The 24,604-nt window shown below is 39.6% G+C and overlaps 1 protein-coding gene across 5 annotated transcripts; it reads right to left on the reverse strand.

Annotated features, from left to right (window-relative positions):
- Positions 1–2,119: 2,119 nt before the first annotated feature.
- On the reverse strand, positions 2,120–22,944 carry LOC140211395 (uncharacterized). Of its 5 annotated transcripts, XM_072281085.1 has the most exons (7): positions 22,850–22,944; positions 19,757–21,361; positions 18,559–18,793; positions 16,293–16,413; positions 5,688–5,773; positions 3,079–3,225; positions 2,120–2,696 (listed from the first exon to the last, which is right to left on the reverse strand). In XM_072281085.1, the coding sequence occupies exons 2-7, from the start codon at positions 21,338–21,340 to the stop codon at positions 2,617–2,619; spliced, it is 2,253 nt and encodes a 750-aa protein (XP_072137186.1). In that variant the 5' UTR covers positions 21,341–21,361; positions 22,850–22,944; the 3' UTR covers positions 2,120–2,616. The 5 variants fall into 5 exon arrangements, with proteins under 5 accessions (XP_072137186.1, XP_072137183.1, XP_072137182.1 ...); XM_072281082.1 differs by having other exon boundaries at positions 16,293–16,407; positions 18,559–21,361; XM_072281081.1 differs by having other exon boundaries at positions 18,559–21,361.
- Positions 22,945–24,604: the final 1,660 nt, after the last annotated feature.

The following is a 24,604-nucleotide window of genomic DNA, read 5'->3' on the forward strand; positions in this document are numbered from 1 at the left end:
TTCTAGTTTAATTCCTCAGTACGGAAAGACAACACCTCTAAGGACTGCAGTAAACATTATGTTCTTATCTCTGGAATGAAACTTGAAGCACACACCTCATACACGGAACTACTATGTATAGAACTAGCAATATTCAATGTATAGAATAATTGATACTAAAAATGTGAGGGATTTTCCACTGAACTGTGTTCTCTTTTTGTTTATAGTTTTTATTATGGATAAATTTTATTTTTCGATGAAAAGGCTTTATATTCTCCCTCATCAAAGGAGCTCTGAACTCAACCCTAGATGGTATCATCTAACTCGTGGGATAAGACCCAAGGCCGTATTCATCAATTTGGTTAAAATCATCTTGTTTATAATCAATGCATTTCTAAGTTTCTTGTGTAATATAAAAAAGTAAAATACTTGCCAGTTTATCATAGAAATGTGAAGCATCACCTTTGAAATATTTAGTTAATTCCCCTAAAACAAAATTGCACATTTCACATCATTTTGTAATACATAACATACAATAGTGCAAGAAGATAAATATAGACAACAATATTATGAAATTGTGAAGATTATGAAACAGCTGGAAGATACAGATAAGCTAGCACCAGATACATTAAAATTCATAGGGAATGCTTTGTAAACAAAAATGTGAAAGTGCATCTTAAATATGAGATTCTACATAAATGTTAGGAATTCAGAAACACGTCATTTGAGGTTATAGAATAAATAGGCATGTTATAAAAATGACAAATGCTATTTTGGGGATAAAGAAGCATTTTGATAGTGATTATTTTGTACAATTTCTCAGCCAAGCTTTTATAGTATTATGTAGAACAATATAGGGTAAAATATAAAATCAATGGAGTACACCAGAAATTCACCACAATATCACAAAAATATGGTGACACAATTTTGTATTCGGGCTTTGATTTGATCTTCTTATAACATGGAGGTAATATAAACCTATGTAATATTATCTAGGTTTCATAACCAAGAGATTATGCCTGGTGTGGTTGTGAATATGAGCCATACATCCCAGAAAAATATCAGATGAGGTAATTGGCAATCTTTCATTGCTACTATTGTGACTACAGCTTGATTTGACTTTGCATCAGTAGAAAAGGTGGCCCCATCTTCTCGTCTCCTGTGTATCCAAATCAAGGCTGACCACATACAGTACATTACTTGGAAAGTCTGGTTCAACTTTGCTGTAGGAGGAAGGGAATCTCTCTGACAAGGTGAGGCCAAAGATTGCATAGTACCAGTTATTATTTAGTCTTCTGTAGACATCTGCTCCTGTTTTGCAAGCCTTAAACTTACCACTCGTTGAAACTTTAAATCTAAGTACGCAGATTGAATTTGAATTTAAGATCGCAATGAAGAGATTGGTTATCAAACTGGATTAGAGCATGATTCTAGCACTACTATATTCAGAGCTTTGGACAGAGATTATCTTAGGACCGAATATCAGTAAGGCTTTCTTCCTCTCCTTTAAGTCAAGCTGCCAGTAGCAACATATAGGGAAAATACAGTAAGTCCATACTTTTATTTTGTTTAGTTTTATTCATCTGTTCTGAGATCAGAGCACTGATTATCAATGGAAAGCCCGAATAGCTGGTTTACATGCAAAGTGAGTATCGTACGTTGTCTATTAAAATACTGGGGTTAGACATTCCAGTCAGCATAACTCCAAAGCTTTTTAAATTGTCAGCAGGTGTTAGAATGTAAATTCTCTTTTCCCTAACGTCAGCTTTTCCAGCGCATTCATCAGTACCTACGATATCCAGCAAAATTGATATCAGAAAGTCAGCTGATACAGACGCATTGAAGAACTTTGACACAAAGCAGAGTAAAATGCTCTAGGATTAGCTATTCAAATTTATTACAAAAAGTGAAATAAAGACTGGGCATAATTATAAGTTCAGTTAGAAACTGAAATATACACAGACAAAAAAAATTAAATAGTTTTTAAACTCATAGAATTTTGGAATAATTATCTTGCAGATATTACAGTTCAGATATATAAAGTTAGAATTTCAGGACTAGGAATTTGTTTAGGTTTAATCATGGCTTAGAAAATCATTAAAAACAAGTTACACAATATTCAACAAAATGTAACATCTTCAGTAGGTTTTACAAGACTAATTATAAAAATTGAGGTTCATAGCAATTTAATAATTCAGGATTTCTTTCTGTGGAGAAAAACTACACTAACTATCTGGTTGGTGGTGCAGAATATCAGTGACAAAAACTTCTGTAATTTCAAGTTTAACTGTAGAGTGTATGCACAATTATAAATGTAGCCATGAACTTCACAGAGTAACTGCACTGAAACCCAATGCTTCCTCCATAATTATAATTACCAATTCCCTGACAGGGTTTAAGTAGCAACAAAAATTGTGTTCTATTCACATTGTGCAACATATCCTCATCTGATTTGAATACTTTATTCAAATAAGTAAAATCGTTACAAAAAGAAACATAAAGTAACATGGAAAATTGGGAGGATAAGTTTAAATATGAGGGGTGATTGATAAGTTTGTGGCCTAAGTTAGAAGGACTCAATTTTAGAAAACCTAGCACATTTATTTTTCAATACAGTCCCCTCCTACATGTACACACTTAGTCCAGTGGTCGTGGAGCATACGGATCCCTTCTTTGTAGAAGTGGTCCACAGCAGTGGTGATTGATACGTTTGTGGCCTATGGTAGAAGGAGATGAGTTATTAATTTCAAACTTTCTGCATTATCACTCAAAGAGTTGAACTGCACGTGCATGTAACGAGAGCATCTTGGACCTCCAGGTGGTCCATAGCAGGGGTGATTGATAAGTTTGTGGCCTAAGGTAGAAGGAGATGAGTTATGTTACATGCACGTGCAGCTCAATGCAGAAAGTTTGAAGTTAATAACTCATCTCCTTCTACCTTAGGCCACGAACTTATCAATCACCCCTCGTAGCTTTTCATTGCACATAGGCCATAGCCAATAAATGGATCTGATACAAGATTTTAAACAGTATTATCATAAATTTTACTCCAGACACAAAAAAGGCATTTGAAATGGATGTCTTATTGATTAGACTTACTTGATTTCATTGTTGGTCCTGAAGCCACTGCTGTATTTTGAAGCAATGTTTTTGATCTTTGTCGTCCTCGTTTATTATCCAGAATATTGGCACTTAAAGGCCTTTTGAACGGCTGTTTCAATGACGCCTTGCTCATTGCCATAGGCACTTACAAGAAAACACATAATTTAGATTTCATTTAATAAAACCACTTGTTTCCAAAGAAATAACCCTATCAACAAATGATAGTTACAATGTAACATTGTTATTTGTATTTAAATAGAATTAATGGTCTGTAAATACTTAGTGAACTTGATGATTTGAAAACTTTTACCATGAGCGAAATCCTTAGAATAAATATAATTATCACATGTAAATTCATAATAATAGTTCAATAACTTCTTAAATGAAGATACAGTTTGGAGATTATCACCATTCTGTTTTGCATGCAATTTTTTTTTGTAATGAAATACTGTTCCTACTTACCATTCATCTTGTATACTTCCTGATAAAAATAACTTCATATCCATACTCAAAAACATACAGTAGCTTCTGCCTTGATATGGTTAACTGCTCATGTACTTTATTTCTGGGCTCAGAGGGCCATGGACTTGGTGAAACACTGTTTATCTCCCTATAGGCGCTGTCGAACCTGCTGAGTGTTTCCAATGTTTTCTGTTTTTATTCCATCATTGTTCCTATACTCCAGTCAAAGCAAGGAATCTTCCAACATCCACCAAGCCCCTCCAAAACCTATCACATTTCAATAGATTTACCTTTTATTCTTCCAAATTCCAGGGCATATAAACATTCAATTCAATTCACAAAACAATTGTCTCATCTCTGAAACCATTGTACACCCTACAAATAAATATGTCTTTCCTGAGATCCGGTAACCAAAATTGTGCACAGTTCTACAGATATGTAGATTTCTATCTAAAACCCTAATCCTAGTAATAAATGCTAGTAAGCTTTTATTGCCAATTGCCTGCACACGATATCCAGCAAAATTGATATCAGAAAGTCAGCTGATACAGACGCATTGAAGAACTTTGACACAAAGCAGAGTAAAATGCTCTAGGACAAGGACATTTAAATCATTTCTGATTACTACATTTAAAAGGTTTTGCTCAAAATTTTTGCCAGTCAAACAGAGCAGTGTATGGTACTGTGCCTCCAAAATTAAAATGTGGGATCAGCATTTCGTGAATAACAGCAACATGCTGATGAAGGGTGGAGTCTCAAGAGGAGCAACCAGCAAAGAGGTGGCTGATTTCTGGGAACTTTACGCCGGGTAAATATTGAAGGATTGTTTCCACTGAAACGCAAATGGAGAACAGGAAGTTTACAGATCAAGCCTTCTCAGTGGAAGGGCAAAGGAAAGGAGAAAAGTTCATGAATCAGGAATTCTCTGCAGAATTATCATCTGCAATCATTGCATAATAGTTCAGCACTTGTAATTCTTTGCTCATTTCTAATGTGATACTGGACCTCCCACCAGACCAAACTCATCTGCTCCCTTACTACTAACTTACTGTTGTGGTGGGTGCATCCAAGTTAATCATCAGACTAGTATGGAATTTAGGACTTTTGAGCTGATTGAAGATGAACAGAAGAGTTATCAATACTGAATTCACTTCAGATCGTCAGTGGTTATTATTAGCTATGGGAACATAATGCTGCTTCTTCCTTTACCTGCAGGCTTCACAATGTCAAAAGGTTTTTAAAATGTTCTGTCTTTGAGGTTGCTACTAACTTTGTAACTGTGAAACAAATGTTTACAGTGGAAAACAAAAGATCATAATATTGCATTCCTTCAATGAACTTCAGTTTATGGCAGCTGGTTACTTGGATTACGTATTCATAAACTGGTAACAGCAGCACTCTTCATGGGCCATATACCTGGACAATAAACAGAAGCAGGGCAGCTGAGATGTACTTCAGTTGCCCATACCAATGAATGTCTGAACTAAGCACGCAGGGACATTAATGTGGTGTGGAAGCCTTGCAGACTGAGCTGTACCCACTGGCAAGGTTGTGCTTCATAGACTGAAAGCAGAAGGGAGACTGCGCTGTAGGGCTCAATGACAGCTGGTGCCTTCTAGCGAAGAAACTGTCAGGAAACCTACAAGCCTGAAAGTTTAATTGATTCTGCAAGAAAAAGTATGGCTGCATATTTACAAGAGGAACTCAGCAAGTCAGGCAGTGTCTATGGAAGGGAATTTACGTTTGATCTTTGAAGTGTCTCAGCCTGAGATGTCGACAGTTTATTCCCCCCACAGATGTCACCTGACTTGCTGAGTTCCTACAGTATTATGTGAGGGTTAATCAAAATTTCCAGCGTCTGTAGAATCACTTCTAGCCACTCATTTTCTTCTTCTTCATCTTACAGACTGATTTTTACGGACTTCTCCATCTCAGCTGATTACTCGGTTCCCTTCCAGTATAGTTGGCCACTGCCAGAAATAGACATTTTTGGTGCAACTACAGAAAATATAAATGAACTTCTGGAATGACCCCTAATTACTTGTTACAGAAACTAAGCCTGTCTCTCGAGTGAAGTTCTGGAAATAAATGAGGAATTAAAACAACTGGAGATGATGTTTTCGCACAGTCATATAAAATCATACCCGTTGAATGATCATCAGGTAAGAGTGGTTTTCCTTTTGTTCTTGGACAGTCAGCAACCGATCGCGGGTGACTTAGATTTGCTGACCTAAGGAACATAAAACATTGTAAACATTCCTTCATTAAAGTAACTGGAGCTCTCTCAAGATCTACCATTGCTTTTGGGGTAAAATTCCAGCGTACATGTGTTTTAGAGACTGGCAGATCAATTGTTCTATAGTTCAGAATAAGCTACATAAACACTTACAAGATTTCAAAGCTCTATACTGAGGTGAGTCTGCGAATGTGCATCTCAACAAAAACTCAGAGTTGACAGATTTCGTAAGTGTCCAGATGAAAACTTAATTGCCTTGGCAAAAGAGACTAAGGGCCAGGTGCTAAAAGATGGGATTAATATGGATGTGTGCCCACTGGTTGTAGTAGATATCAGGTGTATACCTGTTCCAATGCTGTGTGACTGTATATCTCCGTAATTTTGCTGAAACTCCTACTTTTTTATTCATGGGCATAACTTTATCTCTTAATATTCACTGTTTACAACCCCAAGTTCATATTCATGACAATGCCAGCAACAATCTACAAAAATCATAAAGAGTACAAGAAGCATGAAGAGGGCCACAAAAAAAATTCCTGAATCTTGCTTCATTCTCCTGTTAAGTGTACTAGGCCATCTAAACACCTCAGCATAAAGCTAGTGGACTCCCAGAGGCAGGCAGCTAGCCAGCTGGATACTAATGGCACTTGCATAACAATAAATCCTGACGTTCACTGGCTTTCTGCCTTGGAATTAAAATTCCCCCTCAAATCTTTCTAATTTATAACATGGTCCTGGTTTGTTTCAGTGTTATCTCTCAAAGTATGCTATCACCATGAGTAATGTGAAAGGTGCCTTGTGATAACTCCAGATCTGACTCACAGTCTATTCATATTTTTCAAGCTGCAGTAATTAGAAACCATTGCATTTCAAATCTCCTAGTTATGTATGAAAGGTTTTGAAACCATTGTAGGTCTCTTATTGCTAGGAGATTCTAGTGACTCATATCGAATTGTGCAGTATTTTTTTCAGCACCGCTCCATCCCATGTCTCTTCAAACTCCTGAAGTACAGGGTTGCGAGCAAACTGCTTATTATCATTAAATGGCATACAGAACAGTTAAAGCATGATGTTATATTCAAGGAAATTTTCCTAAAGAACTAATGATAATGGAATTGCTAACCCTAGAGAGATCTTAGATGAGCTACTTATTACTTTTATTTTCACTCACTGCTGTATTTTCATAAACGGAAGTCAACAATGTTTTACCTATGAAAAATCATTTCAAAATCAGTCCATTTTTCCTCAAGAGAGGAAAAAAACTTTATTTTAAGTTAATTGCATTTCACTACATTGCCTTGCCCATTTTACTCCACTTTAAAAAGAAGACTCAATCAACTTAAAAATTTTAAGTTCTGTAAATACCTGGTCTTCAACTTAATTTTGACTGCTTACCTCTCCACCCTCCACTTTCCCAGCTCTCCACTGTCCTGGGTCTCCTCTCCATTCCTCCTTAGGGTTTGACTGCTTGGGCCTATTTCTACCAGGGCCACTTGGCTTCCCCAGGAAAGGTCAACTTGGTCCTGCTTACTCAGCCCCATTTCAACCACCCCAATCACTTTTGCTGTCTTGTTTACTTGTTGGATTTCTTTGAGGAACGAATTGACTTATATAGGAAGATGCAGAGAAGCTTTCAGAAAGGTGGCTGGTATGTCTCATGTAATTGACCACTGGACAGGATCTAGGCAGGGTGTATGAGGTGTCAGGGAGGGATAGCACCTCTGGTGTGAAGACCTGTCATCGTTCCCAAGGTAGGTCCTCCACCTTTGCTCCTCACCTGGCTCTCAGCTCTCACCTGTGCCTCCATGTAAGCTGTTTACATGAGGCAACCTCAGATGCATCTCTTTGGTCTCAATAGCTGGGAAAATCTTAGCCAGAGTCCTGCTAGACAGGCTAAATGCTCATCTAGAATGAGGTCATCTCCCAGTAAGTTAGTGAGGCTTCAGGAAAGGAAGAGGAACTATTGACATGATCTTTGCTGTGAGACAACTCCAGGAAAAATGCCAGGGGTAGAACAGACCGCTCAGCACCACCTTTATCAGTCTTACCAAGGCCTTCAACACCGGATTACAGAAGATCGAGGCAAAGTTTGATTGCCCTGGCAGATTCATCACCATGGTCAAGCAGTTTCATGATGAGATGTCAGCCTCCGTGCTCGATGATGGTGGCTGTTCTGTTGCTTTCTCAGTCACAGATGGGGTCAAGCAGGGATGCGTGCTGGCGCCCATTCTCTTCACCATGATGTTCAGTGCGATGTTGACTGATGCATTTCGGGGCAGCGTTCCTGGAAATTGTATCAACTAGGGGGTGGATGGCGAGCTGTTCAACCTGCAGAAGCCTCAAGCAGTTACCAAGGTCAAAGAGACGGTGCTGAGAGACTTCCTATTCGCTGACGACAGCTCTCAATGCAAGCTCTGAGTCCGACATGTAGGACATCATTGATAAACTTTCCACCGCATGCAACAGCTTCAGTCTCACCATCAGCACCAGGAAGGGAGAAGGGAGGGAGAGAGAATTACCGAAAGTTGGAGAATTCAATGTTCATGCCAAGGGGCTAGAGACTACCCAGACGGTATATGACGTGTTGCTCCACCAAATCTATTTCTATGTAAATCCCAATAACTTCAGCTTTCTTTTTGCTATAAACCCATTAAAAAGTCTTAAACCACATCTGAAAAAAGCTATTACCTAGAAACTGCACTGGGGAAAATTCATCACTTGTTTAATAGCATATAAACATATTTCAGGCATGCTTCCACACATTTTTGGTGAAAACCCAATAAATCGAAGAATAACTGAGCACTTCCTGGGGCAGTTCACCCTGACATGATATTATCTCCCTGTTGTACTTTGCACAGTAATGACATCATCAACATACAAGTGCATTTTATTATCAAATGGTAAAAATCAGTAAGAAAATCACTAAAATGTGAAACCTATATGATTTAAAGAGGTATCATGGGATCATAATTTTTGTGTTCAGAAATACTTAAACTGTTATTATAATAAAATTGTCTCCAAATGCATTGATCACAACCCTTGGCTTATCCGGTAGCCCACCAAACCCTATCCAAGCCCTCAGTCCCCAGCCCCACTACGTGGCCAAATATTCATAGATTTTCCACCCTCTTTGTTTAACATCTCTGATCATTTTCCTGCTATTCCATTCAACTCCATACATAGCCTCCCACTGCCCCTTGTGCCCAAAATTTCCCTTATATCCATGATATATTAGGTCTAAAATGGGTTAAGTTCTCTTTCCCATAAGCAGAGCATGCCTGTCAGTGCTGCTGACTACCTAACAAGCAGCAGTTTGTGTAAAACACATAGATTAAGTTTTAGTATTTCTTTAAGCATGCAAGTCACACCACTTGTTTTATTAAAGCAAGAATATCTCACGTTTGCGTTTATCTTGGTAATGTCAAACATGATTGCCAACTTCAGCACACATTTAACCATCCTATTTTTAAACAAACATCTCCCAATCCATTGTATAAAATTCAATACGTTCAAAGAGTGCATGATGTTTTACCGAATGTTTCTCTTTCTGTATTAGTCATTTGAGCTGGTTGTTCCATTTATAAGACCTACAGGCACAGAGAGGCTGCCAAGCACATGCAGCGATGCCAAACAGTGCACCACACTCATTTTAACATCACTTGGCACTAACAAAGTTTATGTATTCAAGGCCTGCAAAAGGCACACTGATGCTGGCCATAACCAGCTAGCTAAAGCAAGACTATGAATTGGAATGAGCAATGGGCAACACAACCTCTCCATCTTGCTTTATAATGTATTAATATCATAATTGATCTGATTGTGACTTCAGCTCTGCATTTCTGTCTTCTTGTGGTAGCCATTTACGTCTTGCTTACCAAGATGCTATCATTCTCAGCCTTAGTAAATTCAAAGTCTGTTTTCACCGTTCCTCATGAAAGAGAGTTCCAAAAGCTCATGACCTTCTGGGAGTAAAAATTTTGCCATATCTCTGTTTTAAATCAGCTCCCTAAGCAGGGCAAACAACATTTTGGATCGAGACCCTGCTTCAGGTCTGAAAGTGGAGAGGAAAGATAGCTGGTATAAAGAGGAAGGGGCAGGGATGTGACAGGAGCTGGTGGAAGGAAGATGGATCGAAGACATGTGAGGAATGTTGGGCAGAAGAAGCCAGTTGGGTTAGAGGAAGGGGTGGGGTTGGGAGACATAAACAGATGGGTGACAGGTGGAGGCAAACAAGTAGGGGTAGGTGCAGGCTGATGGAGACAAATGTTGGGGAGGGAGAGCAGAGGTGTATGAACATGGAGGCTGAGGCATGAGGGTGATAAGTGAAGGCACAGTGGATAATAGTGCTGGAATCTGATAAGTGAGGAAGGTCATGATGGGAAACATTGAGGGGAGAAAAGGGTAGATGGAATACAATGGGGAGAGATTTCCAGTGAGTGAAATGTGTGAGCAGTAAGTAGTGGTGAATTAAAAATGGGTGATGGGGGTGGCTGGAGGGGGAAAGAGAGGAGAAAGGGAGGAACAATGGGAGGACCAGAGGGAAGGAGGGACAGAGGGTCGGGGAGAGGGAGAGAGAGAAAAAAAAAACAAGAAAAGGATTACATGAAACGGCAAAGTTCAACCTGCATGTCACTGTGTTGTAGACTGCCCAGGTGAAATATAAAGTATTATTCCTCTGGTTTGTATTAAGCCCCACCCTGATAGTGGAGAATGCTGAGGACAGCTGGGTGTGGGAATGGGAATGAGAGTTCAGGATGGTCAGTGTGCAAGGAGTGATGCTGCTCTGCAAACTGGTCGTCAAGTCTGCACTCAGTGTAGGGAATGCTAGGTCAGGAGCACCAACTTCTTCAACCTGAGCTTCCCGCCTTAAAGGAGATCAGTATCATTCCAGTACCGCAGAATAAAAAACAAGGTAAAATGCCTTGATGACTACCTCTCTCTGGCTTTGAGATCAATCATCATGAAATGCTTCAAGAGGCTGGTCATGGCCCACATTAATCCCAGCCTACCAAGCAACCTCAATCCACGGCAATTTGACCATCAACAAAACGGGTCTACAGCAGACACCATCTACCTGGTTCTGCACTCAGCTCTGGAGCATCTGGACAGTAAATATACCAATTTTTGACTATTGTTTACTGACAACATCTCCGTTTTTAATACTAAAATTTCAAGCAAACTCATCTCAAAGGTCCTAAACCTGGAACTCAACACTTCCCCTTGCAAATGGATCCTGAACTTCCTGATCAATTAACCACAACCAGTAAGGAACACCTCCACCATGATTATTCTCAATTCTGACACCCTACAAGGTTGCATCTTCAGCCCCCTCATGACTGTATGGCATGATCTTACCCTAATCCCATCTGCAAGCTTGCAGATGATACCACATTGTATCTCAAATAATAATGAGTCAGAGTGCAGGAAGGTGGTAGAAAGCCTAGTCACGTGGTGCTATGATGACAGCAACAACCTTTCCCTCAATCTCAGCAAAACAAAAGAGCTGGCCATTGATTTCAGGAAGAGGGGTGGTGGGAACACTCCCATAGACTGTACATTAATGGTACTGAGGTCAAAACAGCTGAGAGTTTCAAGTTTCTGGGAGTGAACATCAACAATAGCCTGAACTGGTTGATACCACAGCCAAGAAAATTCACCAGTTCTTCTACTTCCTCAAGAGGCTAAAGAAATTAAACATGTCTTCTGTGACCCACATCAACTTTTACCAATGCACCATAGAAAGCATCCTATCTGGATCCATCACAGCTTGGTATGACAACTGCTCTGCCCAAGACCATAATAAATTGCAGAGAGCTGTGAACACAGCTCAGCACATCATCGAAACCAGCCTTCCATCCATGAACTCTGTCTCAATTTCTCACTGTCTCAGGAGAGCAACCAGTGCAACCAAAGATCCCACGCACCCTCAATGTGCTCTCCTCATCTCTCTCCATTGGGCAGCAGATTAAAATAAAACCTGAAAACATGAACCACTAGGCTCAAGACAACTTCTATCCTGCTTTTGTAAGACTATTGCATGGTCTCTTACCACGATAAGATGGACTTTTGACCTCACAATCTACCTTGTTATGACAGTGTATCTTAAAGTCTACCTCCACTGCACTTTCTCTGTATTGCAACACTTTGTTCTGCGTTCTGTTATTATTTTACTTTGCACTACCTCAATGCACTGTTGTACTGTATGGTTGGTGTGAATGGCAAGGCTTTCACTGTACCTCAGTGACAATAATAAACCAATTTCCCAATTTCCCAAAAGGCTACATTGGAGGAGGTGCACATGAACTTTTGCTTCAGCGCTGTCTGGGTCCCTGGATGGTGTTGAAAGAGTAGGTTTGGGAACCTCCTGTGGTTGCAAATAAAGTGTTAGGGGTCAGAGAAGGATAGGTGAGGAGGGATGAGTGACCTTTGGGACAATTCATCCACACTCGCCCACCAAATTGCCCAGCTAAGCCTTTCCTATCCACGTATCTGTCCAAATATCTTTACAACACTTCTTCTAGCAGTACATTCTATATACAACCCTCGGTGTGAAAAAGCTGCTTCTCAGGTCACTTTTAATTCTTTGCCTTCTCACTTTCAACAATGGCCTCTAGTCACAGAGAGAGTGGGCTCTGAGGAAGGTGAAAAGGGTGGGGAGAGAAAATTGTAACCAGTGTTGGGTTTCCGTTTTCGCTGGCAGACATGAAGAATGATGTGCTGGATGCGGAGACTAATAGGGTGAAAGGTGAAGATGAAGGGAGGACCTTCAGGGTAGTCATCTCTGGATTACTCCCAGTGCCACGTGCTGGTCAGGGCAGGAAAAGGATGATAGTACAGATAAATGTTGTGGCTGAGGATCCGGTGCAGCGGGCAGGGTATCAGATTCCTGAATAATCTGTCTTGAGAGGTCATTAGGATATGGTCAGTGAGGAGTGATATTGGTGCAAGTGAACAAAAAATAAGATTTATGTGCAATCAAATAAACAACATAAGTGCTAGCAAAATGGATCAGTTAAGATCAGATCTCCATGAGATTGTGTTCTTCATACAAGGGGTGATTGATAAGCTTGTGGCCTAAGGTAGAAGGAGTCAATTTTAGAAAACCTAGCACATTTATTTTTCATCATAGTCCCCTCCTACACTTACACACTTAGTCCAGTGGTCGTGGAGCATACGGATCCCTTCTTTGTAAAAGTCGACGTCTTGGACCTCCAGAAAGTGATCCGTAGCAGGGATGATTGATAAGTTTGTGGCCTACGGTAGAAGGAGATGAGTTATACAGCTCTTGTTACATGCACGTGCAGGTCAACTCTTTGAGTGATTATGCAGAAAGTTTGAAGTTAATAACTCATCTCCTCCTACCTTAGGCCACGAAATTATCAATCACCCCTGCTGCAGACCACTTTCTGGAGGTCCAAGATGCTGACTTCTACAAAGAAGGGATCCGTATGCTCTACGACCGCTGGACTAAGCGTGTAAATGTAGGAGGGGACTATGGTGAAAAATAAATGTGCTAGGTTTTCTAAAATTGTTTCTTTCTACCTTAAACCACAAACTTATCAATCACCCCTCGTATTCCTCAGCATCTCAAAACACAGGTTGCCAGACCTTTGCCCCCTAGTTCTGTACTGGCAGGGCTAATACTTCCAGTTCCAGGCCCTTGACCTGACTGACAAGGTCAAGAAACTGGAGCCGGAGGTGGATGAAGGGACCTTCCAGGAAGCTGAAAACATCATTCGTGAAACCTTTACTGAGGTGGGCTCACCCAGAGTGCAGGGCACCATCAAGAGTGTCCTGATCAGCTGCATCACCATCTGGTATGGGAATTGTAAGGCATATGACTACAAGTCCCTCCAAAGGATTGTAACGACTGATGAGAGGATCGCTGGGGTCTCTCTTCCATCCATCAAAGATATTTATCACGAACGCTGTGTACACAGACCTCTTAGCATTGTCAATGATCCTTCCCATCCATCCAACAATCTCTTTAACCCCCTACCATCAGGCATTAGGTAGCATTAGGACAGGCACAGTTAGGATGGGAAACAGCTTCTTCCCCCAGGCTGTAAGATGGCTGACCAGTGTTAATATTACTTTATGTGTTATGTGCGTGGGTTATATGCCATAGGTTGTGCACCTTGTCTGGAGAACGTTGTTTTGTTTGCAGTATACATGTGTACTGTTGAATGACACTAAACTTGACCTTGAACTTGAACTTGAGATGGGTGCCCACCAGGTGAAATAAGGGGAGTAAGCAGTCAGTGCAGGGTCCCCTTTGGCCCTTCCCCTCAGCAACAAAAGAAAAAGAGATGCCAGGATTTTGTGTTCCTTCCCAGGTGCTAGGGTCCAGGATGTCTCAGAGTGGTTGCAGACGATTCTCAAGAAAGAGGGTGAGCAGACAGGGGTCATGGTGCACATAGGCACCAACGACATACACAGGCAGAAAGGAAGAAGAGGTCCTGCACAGTGAGTATATGGAGTTAGGAAGAGGCTAAAGAGTAGGACCTTTAGGGTAGTCACCTCTGGATTGCTCCCACTACCACATGCTAGTCAGGGCAGGAAGAGGATGATAGTACAGACGAATGAGTGGATGAGAATCCGATGCAGCAGGCAAGGTTTCTGATTTCTGGATCTTTGGGATCTGCTCTGGGGAAGGTATGACCTGTAAAAAAAGGACTGGTTACACCTGAACGCAAGATGGACCAATATCTTTGCATGCAGGTTTGCTAGTACTGTTGGGGAGGGTTTAAACTAATTTTTCAAGGGGATGGGAACTGGAGTGATAGGGCTGATAATACAGCAGTTGGTATACAAGTCAATGCAGTCTGTAATGAGACTGTGAGGAAGGACATGCAGATGATAGGGCAAAATTACAGTTGGGTCATCAGTGGCTAGTTGGCTAGGGCTTTGGGGTTGAAGGTAGGGGAGAGGTTTGCTGAAAGGACACATCTGTGTTACCTTCACAAAACTGCCTAAAGAATTATTTATTTCACTCACTTTGAAACTTACTCTGAATAATATATATTGTTGCAATTAGATGTTCATTCCAGATAGGTCCTAATTTACAACAATCCCCTACTCTAATTCCGATGTACAAAATAACCAGGAAAGCAAAATGAAATTAGGTGACGAACAAGAGGAAATCTGCAGAAGCTGAAAATCCAAGCAACACACACAAAATCCTGGAGGAACTCAACAGGTCAGGCAGCATCTATGGAAAAGAGTACAGTCGACATTTCAGGCCAAAACCCTTCGGTGAATTTGATTCAACATGGCCTCCTGCTTAATGTGCTGATAAATGAATTGTCTGATGCATTTAGTAATGGAAATTCAAAGAATCAAAGTGCCAACTATTTTGAATCTCTTGAATTCCTTCACATCTGTCCAGTAGGTGGTGCTCATTGATTGATCTGAAGCTGATGAGCGCAGTACTGTTGGTAGTGTTTGGGCCAGGCAGATGTACAAACCAATCACTTCTGAGGACAGCTCACGTCTATCATAGTTTAAATCCAGGGATAAGTAGGCAGAGGCATTTTTCCATTACACTAATGGAGATGGAGAAGCAAGAGTTTATTACAGTCAAACTTTTGTTTGACCTGCAACAAAAGCAAATAATGAACATTTTTCACATGTAGCTATCACCTCCTGAAATTCCAACTTACACTGCAGTCCACTGGAGCCACCCTACATTAGAAACAACTCTAACATGTTCCACCAAATGGATCAAAATCTTTCCAACCCATATTAATGATCAAAAGAGCTAGCAATAGAAAAAGTGAATACCTCTCAACATGCAAACACAACAGATTATGCAGATGCTGGAAATCTGGAGCAATGCACATAGCATGCTGGAGGAACTCAGCAGGTCAGGCAGCATCTAAGGAAATGAATGATCCAGTCCTGATAAAGGGTCTCGGCCCAAAATGTTGACTCTTCATTCCTTTCCATAGCATCTGCCCGACCTGCTGAGTTCCTTCAGCATTTTGTGTTTGTACCTCTCAGCATAGTCCACTTTTACCATGCCAGCATCAATTTAATAAGAACAGGTAGTGCAAATCAGATCAAATTCACCACCATGACTAAATGTTATACTCACGTATATGACAGAGCCAAGCAAGGCACTGGGTTAATTTGCTGATCAATGCTAATTACAGATAATCTCAGTCAACTGGTTCTACATTTGGTCTCACCATTCCAAAGCTAAGGAGAGTGTAGAGTGGCCAGTGTTCAACTCCTAGCTGAAGTTCAAGAAGTCCTGCTAGAAAGTTGCTGCACCATTGGGTTAGGTGAACAAAGAGCAGAGCTGATCTTGGTTGGATGGTTCCCATGGCTATTGATATTCTTGCACAACTGACACATGCACCTAAAGAATGGGAATGGTGGCTGAGAGATCATACATCTGAGAACCTGAACATTAAAATGCCTGTGTCATGTATTGCAGAAGAGAAGGTGATAAAACTGAGAAATTAAACCACTGAATGTTAATGTTACTAGTTACAGTATAACTCTATACCTTGCCTTTATTGCTCCTTGGGTATAAGATGACCACGCAATACTCGACTTTTCCCAACATCGTTGGTATTGATTAATGCTTGACTGGACTTTTCTTTTCTTCCTGGGATTTTTATCTGCATCTTAAAAATAAAATACTGTTTTATGATCTTGAAAGTTTTCCATAACTTACTAATAATACATTACTGTGCCTCAATTTTTACCCAGCATGTTTATTAAGCACAATGCTATCTGGGGAACAAAATGGTTAATTGGGCTACCAAATTCACTTTGACAAAACTAGGCAAGATTTTTATACAGCCCTTCCAAGACCTTTATTCTCCATCTCAGACTTTTTTTTATCTACAACTATAAACGATCAGATCAATAACCTTCCATCAAAGATATCTTCCTGATTCCAGCAACATGTGCATTTTTAATTGTTTGGTTTGATTATTTTAGATCTATGGACACCAATATCATTTACAAACACCTATGAAATTTCCATTCCCACTCTTTATTGAGATAGTTGTATTGATAACTCACTTGGGATTATTATGTACTCTTGCACCAAGCTCACTATGAACTAGAAGACACATGAGACGACAATGCTGGAATCTGGAGCAAGAAATAATCTACTGGAAGAACTTACCAGGTCCTGTCCTGACACAGGGTTTTGATCCAAACTATCCATAATTCCCTTCCCCCAGATGTGAGGCTTGACTCAGCAAGTTCTTCCAGCAGATTGTTTGTTGTTCACTATTAACAATATTGTGACCAACAAAACTGATGACTCAGAATGTGAGGACTCCTTATCTTTTGTTTCAAGCTCATATAATTTATATATTTTTTAAAATCCAGATTTGCCCCTCAAATAATGCCTTCTTATTTAAGTTTCATTCCAGAGGTTTCAGTCATCTAGCATAGGACGGCGAGTATGTTCAACTCTGGGAACAGCTGACTTTCCCTTGTAGGTAAATTTTAAAGATTTTATTGAACTTTTCAAAAAGTGTCTGAGTTTCCCTTGGTAGCCTGGCCAATATGCAATCTGGAAGCAATGAAAAACTGTAGCCAAAGAAATCTTCTCAGAACGGATGGTTTTTATACACTTAACTGAGCAGAAGATTGTGAGTCATGAGTCTGGGCTGAGGTCCCACCTTACATTCCAGTTTAGCATCAGCCTCAGAACACCTAGGCTGTTACAGCTGATTTCTTGACTTCCTCAATCTCCCAATTATTCTGCATCAGATGTACTTGGTTGTTTTTTATTAGCGTATCTGTATGTTTTCACACTTTAATCATTGTAAAAATCCCAAGGTGCTTCATAAGTGTGTTACCTAAGAAAATTTGACACTGAGCCTCATGAGGATATGTTAGGGCAAATTATCATGTCTTAAGGATCATAACTGTGATACCAAAATATTAGATGTTTTCACAAGTGAGGAGTAACCAATGGATCACATAAGTTCCATTATACAACTGGAGATACTTCGCTATCATACAGGATAGATTCTGCTTATGTTAATTATGGTACCCCTGAAAACCAACAATGATAATTTTTGTAGCCCACAGAAATTAATTATTATCTTTGTGTGCCACATTGGTAACAATTTATGACTTCCATCCTACTCCTTCAAATAATTCATGGAATTTAGAGCAAACAAGAAACAATATGCCCTATATACACAAAGGACCCCAGCTTGGGTCCTAATAGAGACCTAATACAATGGCTGTAATCAATACCATTGGCTAATTGATCATTCACGAATGTACTGTTCATGACAGCTTCCTGGATGTAAGTAGACCCCCATGTTTTATTAATGTACACAATCACCATGCTGCATAGGCATTTAATTGGCAAAGTGCCCGAGAGCACCAATGAAAAGAAGCAAATTGCATATATGGCTTTGTGAATAATGAACAAAAAGATCTGTTTATTTAGCAAATAGATGCTGAACTTTCTCCAATAGTCAGCACAGTACATGAATTCCTAGAATGAATGAGCTCTGATGCAATATCTACTGTACACTGCAGAAGCAAGTATATGTTCCAACAGCAAGGTTTGCTAACATTGTAATTGTTACATATTACCTTTTAATAAAATTCACTTAGACAGATACAAGCTCATAAGTAGTTTCACAGATAAAATTTGTCTAATTTAAATGCTTAATTTCCTGAAGCAATTTCAATTTAGTAAACAACAAAATAAAAATTACATAAATTATGTACAAAGTCTAGTGTACAGAGGGTTAATGAACAGAGCTGATATTTAACTACTTAATAATTACCTTTCAAAGTTTCTTTATTGTTCTCATACTCCAAGGAAGAAAAATTCTGATTTCCAAAGTTTTGTTTCAAAGTAGCACTGTGCAATATATTCTTTGATGTTTCAACATTGCTGTCTTGCTCTAAGTAACTTTTCTCTTGAAAAGTACAATGCAGTATTGAAACTCCTGGTATATTTTCTCCCAAAGGTACAGTTGCTACGTCTGGGTTGGGAATTGGGTTGTCTTCAGAATCCTGCTGATAAACAATGTATTTACTATCTGTTTGCTCACGGAAATGTGTCGACAGTATGAATGAAGTACTGTTACTATTTTCCTGTTCGTGTTTTCCACAAGAGCTGTTGTTTTCATCTACTGTTTCTGTCTGATTTGTGTTTTCCTTCACTAAAAGAACATCAGTCAGTTTCTGTTCTCTGGTCTGATGTTGGCCTCGTATTTTTTCCAGATGTTCCATGTACAGAAGATATTTTTGATATACACTTAGCTGAGGATCACACATCTCCAAAGAGAAACAAGTGCTAGTTTCCAGATTGTTCACATCATCTAATTTATACTCCTCAATTTCTGAATTTTCTTTTAATCCACCTACTGCTATTTTCTCCTTATTGGAACTACCTCTGGAATTTGAGAATGCTCTTCCATCAATATTACTGGTAGCATTACAATGTTGTGGTGTTATTGCAATCAGAACACATCCACATTCTGTACACCAGTTAACAGTTGAGCTGTTGTCACTTTTGCACTCAGGGCAACATTTGACCAGATTATTTGCATGGAGGAAAGAGTTCCTATTTTCATCTGGTATTTGGCTTCTAACACTTTCTATAGGCTCCTCCTTTTCTAACCATATACTGGATGATTTTGAATCATTGAAATCATATGATGATAACATAGGCAATGGAGACAATTTCAAAGTATTCTGTGCCTTACACTTGGTTGTTTGATATCTTACTTCATTTTCATAATTATTAGAGTTGGCTTTTTTATTTAATATTGCCAGATCTGGCAAATTTTCACTCCATCTGCTGTCCATTATTATGTCATTACAATATTTTGGGGACACTGATGAATGTGAAAGTAATGTTTTATTTGCATTTGTAATATACAAGTTTCTAAACTTTTCAGGGAACTGCTCACTATTTGCTCTTCCCTGGGAAGCTTTATCTACTTCAGCACCTTTGTCTTGTTCATTCACTGTTACCTTTTCATTTGAACTTTCAATTATACATTTGGGGGCAAACGGTGATTTGAAATTAAAACCAGCATCATCCAGGTTTGCTGAAAGTCCAGGTACATCAGCAATTTTTGAGTGTCCTAGTGAAATTTCATGGTCACCTCCTGAAAAGTATTCCTCAGCTTTTTTGGTTTCCCATGCATAATTACGTTTTCCTTCATCACAAAATCTTGATTTGTAATGTAGTGCACCATTATGCAGATTAACAGGATTTGCGAATATATCTCCGGAACTGTCACTATATGCTACAGGAGATGTTTTAAGTGTTACTGCTCTGTCAGATAATGTAGGCTCCCCATTGTTATTTTGATTGTTACTGCTAATGTGGTGTTGTATCATATAATGCAGATTGACGGGGTTTTCCGATACATCACCTGAATTGTTATATGTTTCTGGGCATTTTCTAAGTGTTACTGTTCTGGCTGATAAGGTTGGCTCCCCATTATTGTTATGATAATTATTGTTACTGCTACACAAAAGTGGAGTGCTATTGCTTTTTACAAAAGGTTCCATGAATACTTCATTCACTTGTCTGTTTTCAGTGATATATTCATCATCTGAACCAGCTTCAAGGGGAATCCAAAAATAATTACCCTTGTTGAGTGCACTCACATTACTAGTCATAGAATGGCAAGTTTCATTTGATAACTCAGTCACCAGCTCTTTACTTTCCCCTGAATCCTTAAATTTCCATTTGTTATTCGAAGCATTATATGCGTGTACTTGCTCGGCATATTTTCTTTCAAAAGTATTACTGGAATCAAAGTGACAATTGCTTGAAAGGCCAATATTTACTGACGTACATTGTTCTTGCACATCACTCTGGATAAAGGAAGAAGTTGGAACCAAAGTCTTATGTTGCCTTAATAAGTCAAACGAGTTGAAGCTTTCAGATGAAATATCTGCTGAGCATTTTGCTTCATCAAGTGCACTATTTACAGCAGCTTTGTGGACAAATTTATTTGTATGTGAGGAGCAATTAAAAGTAGTTGTTTGGGAAGCATCAGTATTCAAGTGACTCTCAGCTAATTCTGTCTCATTTATGTTCATCGTGCTTTGATGTGCTTGGGTATGTGAATCGTTCTTATCCTTTTTCAGGATTTCTTGAGCCCAGCACAGGATATGCCTGAGCTTCTGAATTTCTGATACAGAGGGATTCTCCAGGAAATTATAATCTGGCCTTGGCATGCAAGAATCTTTCCCATCACTCTCAGAAATGTTCAACAATGTTTCTAGATCTCTAGAGCGCACCTGCCTTGTATCTTCAGCTCTTGCATGTTGAATTAATTCATTGATATGACATTCTTTTTCTACTAAAGGAACATTTTGCTCAGCATTAGGCACATTTTCTCTTTCTGGGTCAGCAACTCTATGATCAGTGTTAACTTGTTTGTCATTAGGTCCCAAACTGCCAACATCTCTGGATAAATCTGTGCAGTTATGGTTACGGTCCACAAAGTAAGCCAAGCGCTTTGCTCGAAGAGTCTTCAGATCACAGGTGCGAGGAGTGTCTGTTTTTAAGATGGTGACAGAATTTAAATCCTTTGACATTCCTGCAGTTGTAAACTTGTTCTGGAAGATATTAGAAATTAATATTATTTTTTGTGAATAATAATGAGTTCACAGTTAGGGAGAAAAGTGCACTCATTTAAATACTTTTATATCATTTGGTTAGGTAAAGACTTCATAATATAATGGTGTTTATCATATAGTTTGCTTCACTACTTGGGGAGTTCATGTCAAATTCAAAATTGAAGGGGCAAGTATCTTCTAATGATACACATGATTGTTATATGTAGTGGTTGTTAAGCAATTGATTTTCTCTAAAGCAATGAAATAAGACCAAAACAGGTCTCACCACAGCCTTAGAATTTAATGGCCGAGAACCCTCAGAAGAGCTTGAATACATTACTTTTTTCTGTCGATCTTTCTTTCTGGTTGGATTCACAAGTGCAGCATTGGATTATGAAAATGTTCGATTTATAATATTAATAAACAGAATAAGCAAACAAAGCTTATTATTTCTTAAAAGTATGGTATATTAAAAGAACATTACCCCAAGCACTAAAATACAAAACTGGAATCAACTTTTACATACAGATACAGCAAGCCTTACTAAGTGTGAAGTGTTGCAGTCCCCACAATGATTAACACCTAAGAGACTGTCTCATGTATTAACATTTTACTTTTAAAATTATAAAACAGAATTATAAATAGAGAACTATACCAAAGGGTGAAATTCCCATTTAAAATGCTGTGCAATGAGAAACAAAGGCAGAAGAGACCAAAGATATAGGAATCTGAAGCAAAAAAATACTAACCCCTGGAGGAACACAATGGATTGAGAAGCACTTGGCCCAAAACATCAACTATCCCTTTACCTCGACAGTACTGCCCAATTTGTTTTTATTTTGCACCATGACAAATAAAAGTGGACTTTTTAAAAATTATTATATGGTGTTACAGCTTGTTAGCTCTCACTCCCTGTCTTTGATCCCCAGCCACACAATGGATCTGATGGCCTGCTGCACCAGAAACTCTCTCTGCCTTTCTCCAGGCTGCAGTAAACAGATCTACTCCAAGCAGTGAACAAATCCAAGCAGACTTTGGTATAACATGGTATCTACTTATCCTGGTAATAAAGCAACCCTTTTCTGTGGAAATATCCCGGGTTCAATCCATGCCCGTCATATTTCCCTGAAACTTGTATCTTGCTTCTTGTTTGAAGAGTTGTAACTATACCTGAGAAACATGGATGTGGTGGAATTCAAACAGGAATGGTTTATAATAAACACTGAAATCACTGCCTATTTTATATATCTTGTCTGTGTTTCTCCTCGGAAACCGCCCCTTAATTTGCAGGAAGCCTCCAATTTACGTAAAGTGCCTTGGCTGGGAACACCATTACTCAGAGCAGACAGGACTACACAGCACAGGTCTCCACGGCAACTAAACACCACTAAACGCAGACTCACTCGGCTCTTTAAATACTGTATACACCTGTCGCCTGAACGGCCCGGTCTGTGTAATGGAGATAAATGCAATAAGACTCTCCCTTACTTTTGTGTATTTTTGCAGTACTCGGCCCGTCACAAACGTTGCTTCTGGTCAAAGTTTCTTCAGCCAAGATGCAGCGGATAAATTGAGACGGCGAACCCCTCTGAAGTGAGTGCAAGCGCAAATCGCCGCTCCGCCTGGCCTGGTATGCACTGTTGTATGCTACCGTTTCCATGGAGACAGCCGAGCAACGCGACCCAGCTTTGTCCCACCTCAGGAAGAATGGCCCGGTAACAATCCTCATCCTCACAAATGCGTGTGAGGTTGTAGGAGATAGAAGCGATGCTCGAAACATGAGGTCAAGAGTTACTATTTCTTTGTTGAAAGGAGTTGGTGGGAAACCGTTTTAGTTTACCTTCCCCTCCCCCCCCCATAATAAAAGTTAGGAAACCGCGAAGCTTGGAGCGATGAGGTGGAAAGGAGATGGTGTGAAAACCAATAAAAGTCATTAACTGTTCAGTACTCCATAGCAGCACGGAGAGTCAGAGTCAAATGAAGTTGGTTTGAATCCGTAGGGTATATAAAAAAACAACGGGGAAAGATGCAAAAATATTACATTTTAAGCGATTTTTTTAAGCTTTGCTTTTATTGGTCTTATTTTTACGTCTCGGCTCACGTTTATTACGATCAAGGTCACGCCCTGGATGGAGATATAAAATAGCTGATTTATCTAACAAGAGGTATGCGGGATGATAATAAGGGCAAACGTGGAATTCAAGTAAGTAAGTTGGGAAAGGGAGAGGCTGAGGGAAATAAAATTGAGGGTTAATGGCCTGGATGAAGATCAGAAATAGAGCAAGGAAGCGCGGGAGGCGAGTAGTGTGTGTGCAGTGGTTGAGTAATGGAGTGAGACAGCAGTGAAGATAGCATTTGGTGTGAGATGGGGAAGAAACAAATGAGAACGGAGTTAGGTGGCAATAAAGGAGTACTACCGTGGGAGTGGGATGTCAGCCGTAAACCATTTATAAAACGAAGATGAGAGGCTTTAAAGAGTAATATTTGAATCACGTTAGGTGCTGTGATTGAAGGGATGTAGAACTATGCCATCTCCAGTTTAAATTCCCACGCGGAATATTGTGGAGGATCAAATACCCAAAACCCAAACTATGAGTAACGGTTTTAGTTCTGGGACCCTCCCTTACTTGGGCCTATTTTGATGAAGTTTTCAGGGTAATTCTGAGAAGGTACAAGAGAGAGCAGGGGGTACAGATTTCCAGCTTCCTGGCCGTTACAATAGGCTGTAGCACACTGCATTCAAAGGCCCTGTATCAGCGGCAGTAGTCTGTTGGCCTTGGGCTCACCAGCTGTCACAGCTGCTGCTATCTCTGAACATCTGTGAATGTATCTGACATTCAATAACACTTGGACCTGTTTTACAAAGAATAAAACTATTGTTTAAAAATACACTAAAAGGTGCACTTAGCTGGATAAATACACACGCATACAAAGTACATTAACACCAATAAAATAAAATTACTGGAAAGTCTGCAGAAATTTGTGATGCCTTATCGAGCAGCAGTGGTGGCAAAGGCAGAGAGGTCATAGTGAGCTTAGTACTATACTAGGACTTCCCAACGAAAGATGGCTACTGCCTGGTATCAGTTTTGGCATAGTCAGCTTATCTGGGCTGTTACATTCCTAACGTTCAGGTCAAAGGTGGCTCTCTAATGATTAATGCAGGTTTTCCTTATTGAAAACAGGAAATCAAGAGAATATAGTTTTTATAATTCTAGATTGTGGTATAAAATCATTACTGTT

The sequence above is a fragment of the Mobula birostris genome, chromosome 17, assembly GCF_030028105.1.
Source record: "Mobula birostris isolate sMobBir1 chromosome 17, sMobBir1.hap1, whole genome shotgun sequence".
Classification (NCBI taxonomy): Eukaryota; Metazoa; Chordata; class Chondrichthyes; order Myliobatiformes; family Myliobatidae; genus Mobula; species Mobula birostris.

Coding starts and splice junctions, on each gene's coding strand:
- LOC140211395 (XM_072281081.1), bottom strand. CDS start 21,340: ATGTCAAAGGATTTAAATTCTGTCACCATCTTAAAAACAGACACTCCT. Junction 3,226..5,687: donor ACCTGATGATCATTCAACGG/GTATGATTTTAT, acceptor TTTTCTTGTAAG/TGCCTATGGCAATGAGCAAG. Junction 2,697..3,078: donor AGGACCAACAATGAAATCAA/GTAAGTCTAATC, acceptor CTTCTACCATAG/GCCACAAACGTATCAATCAC.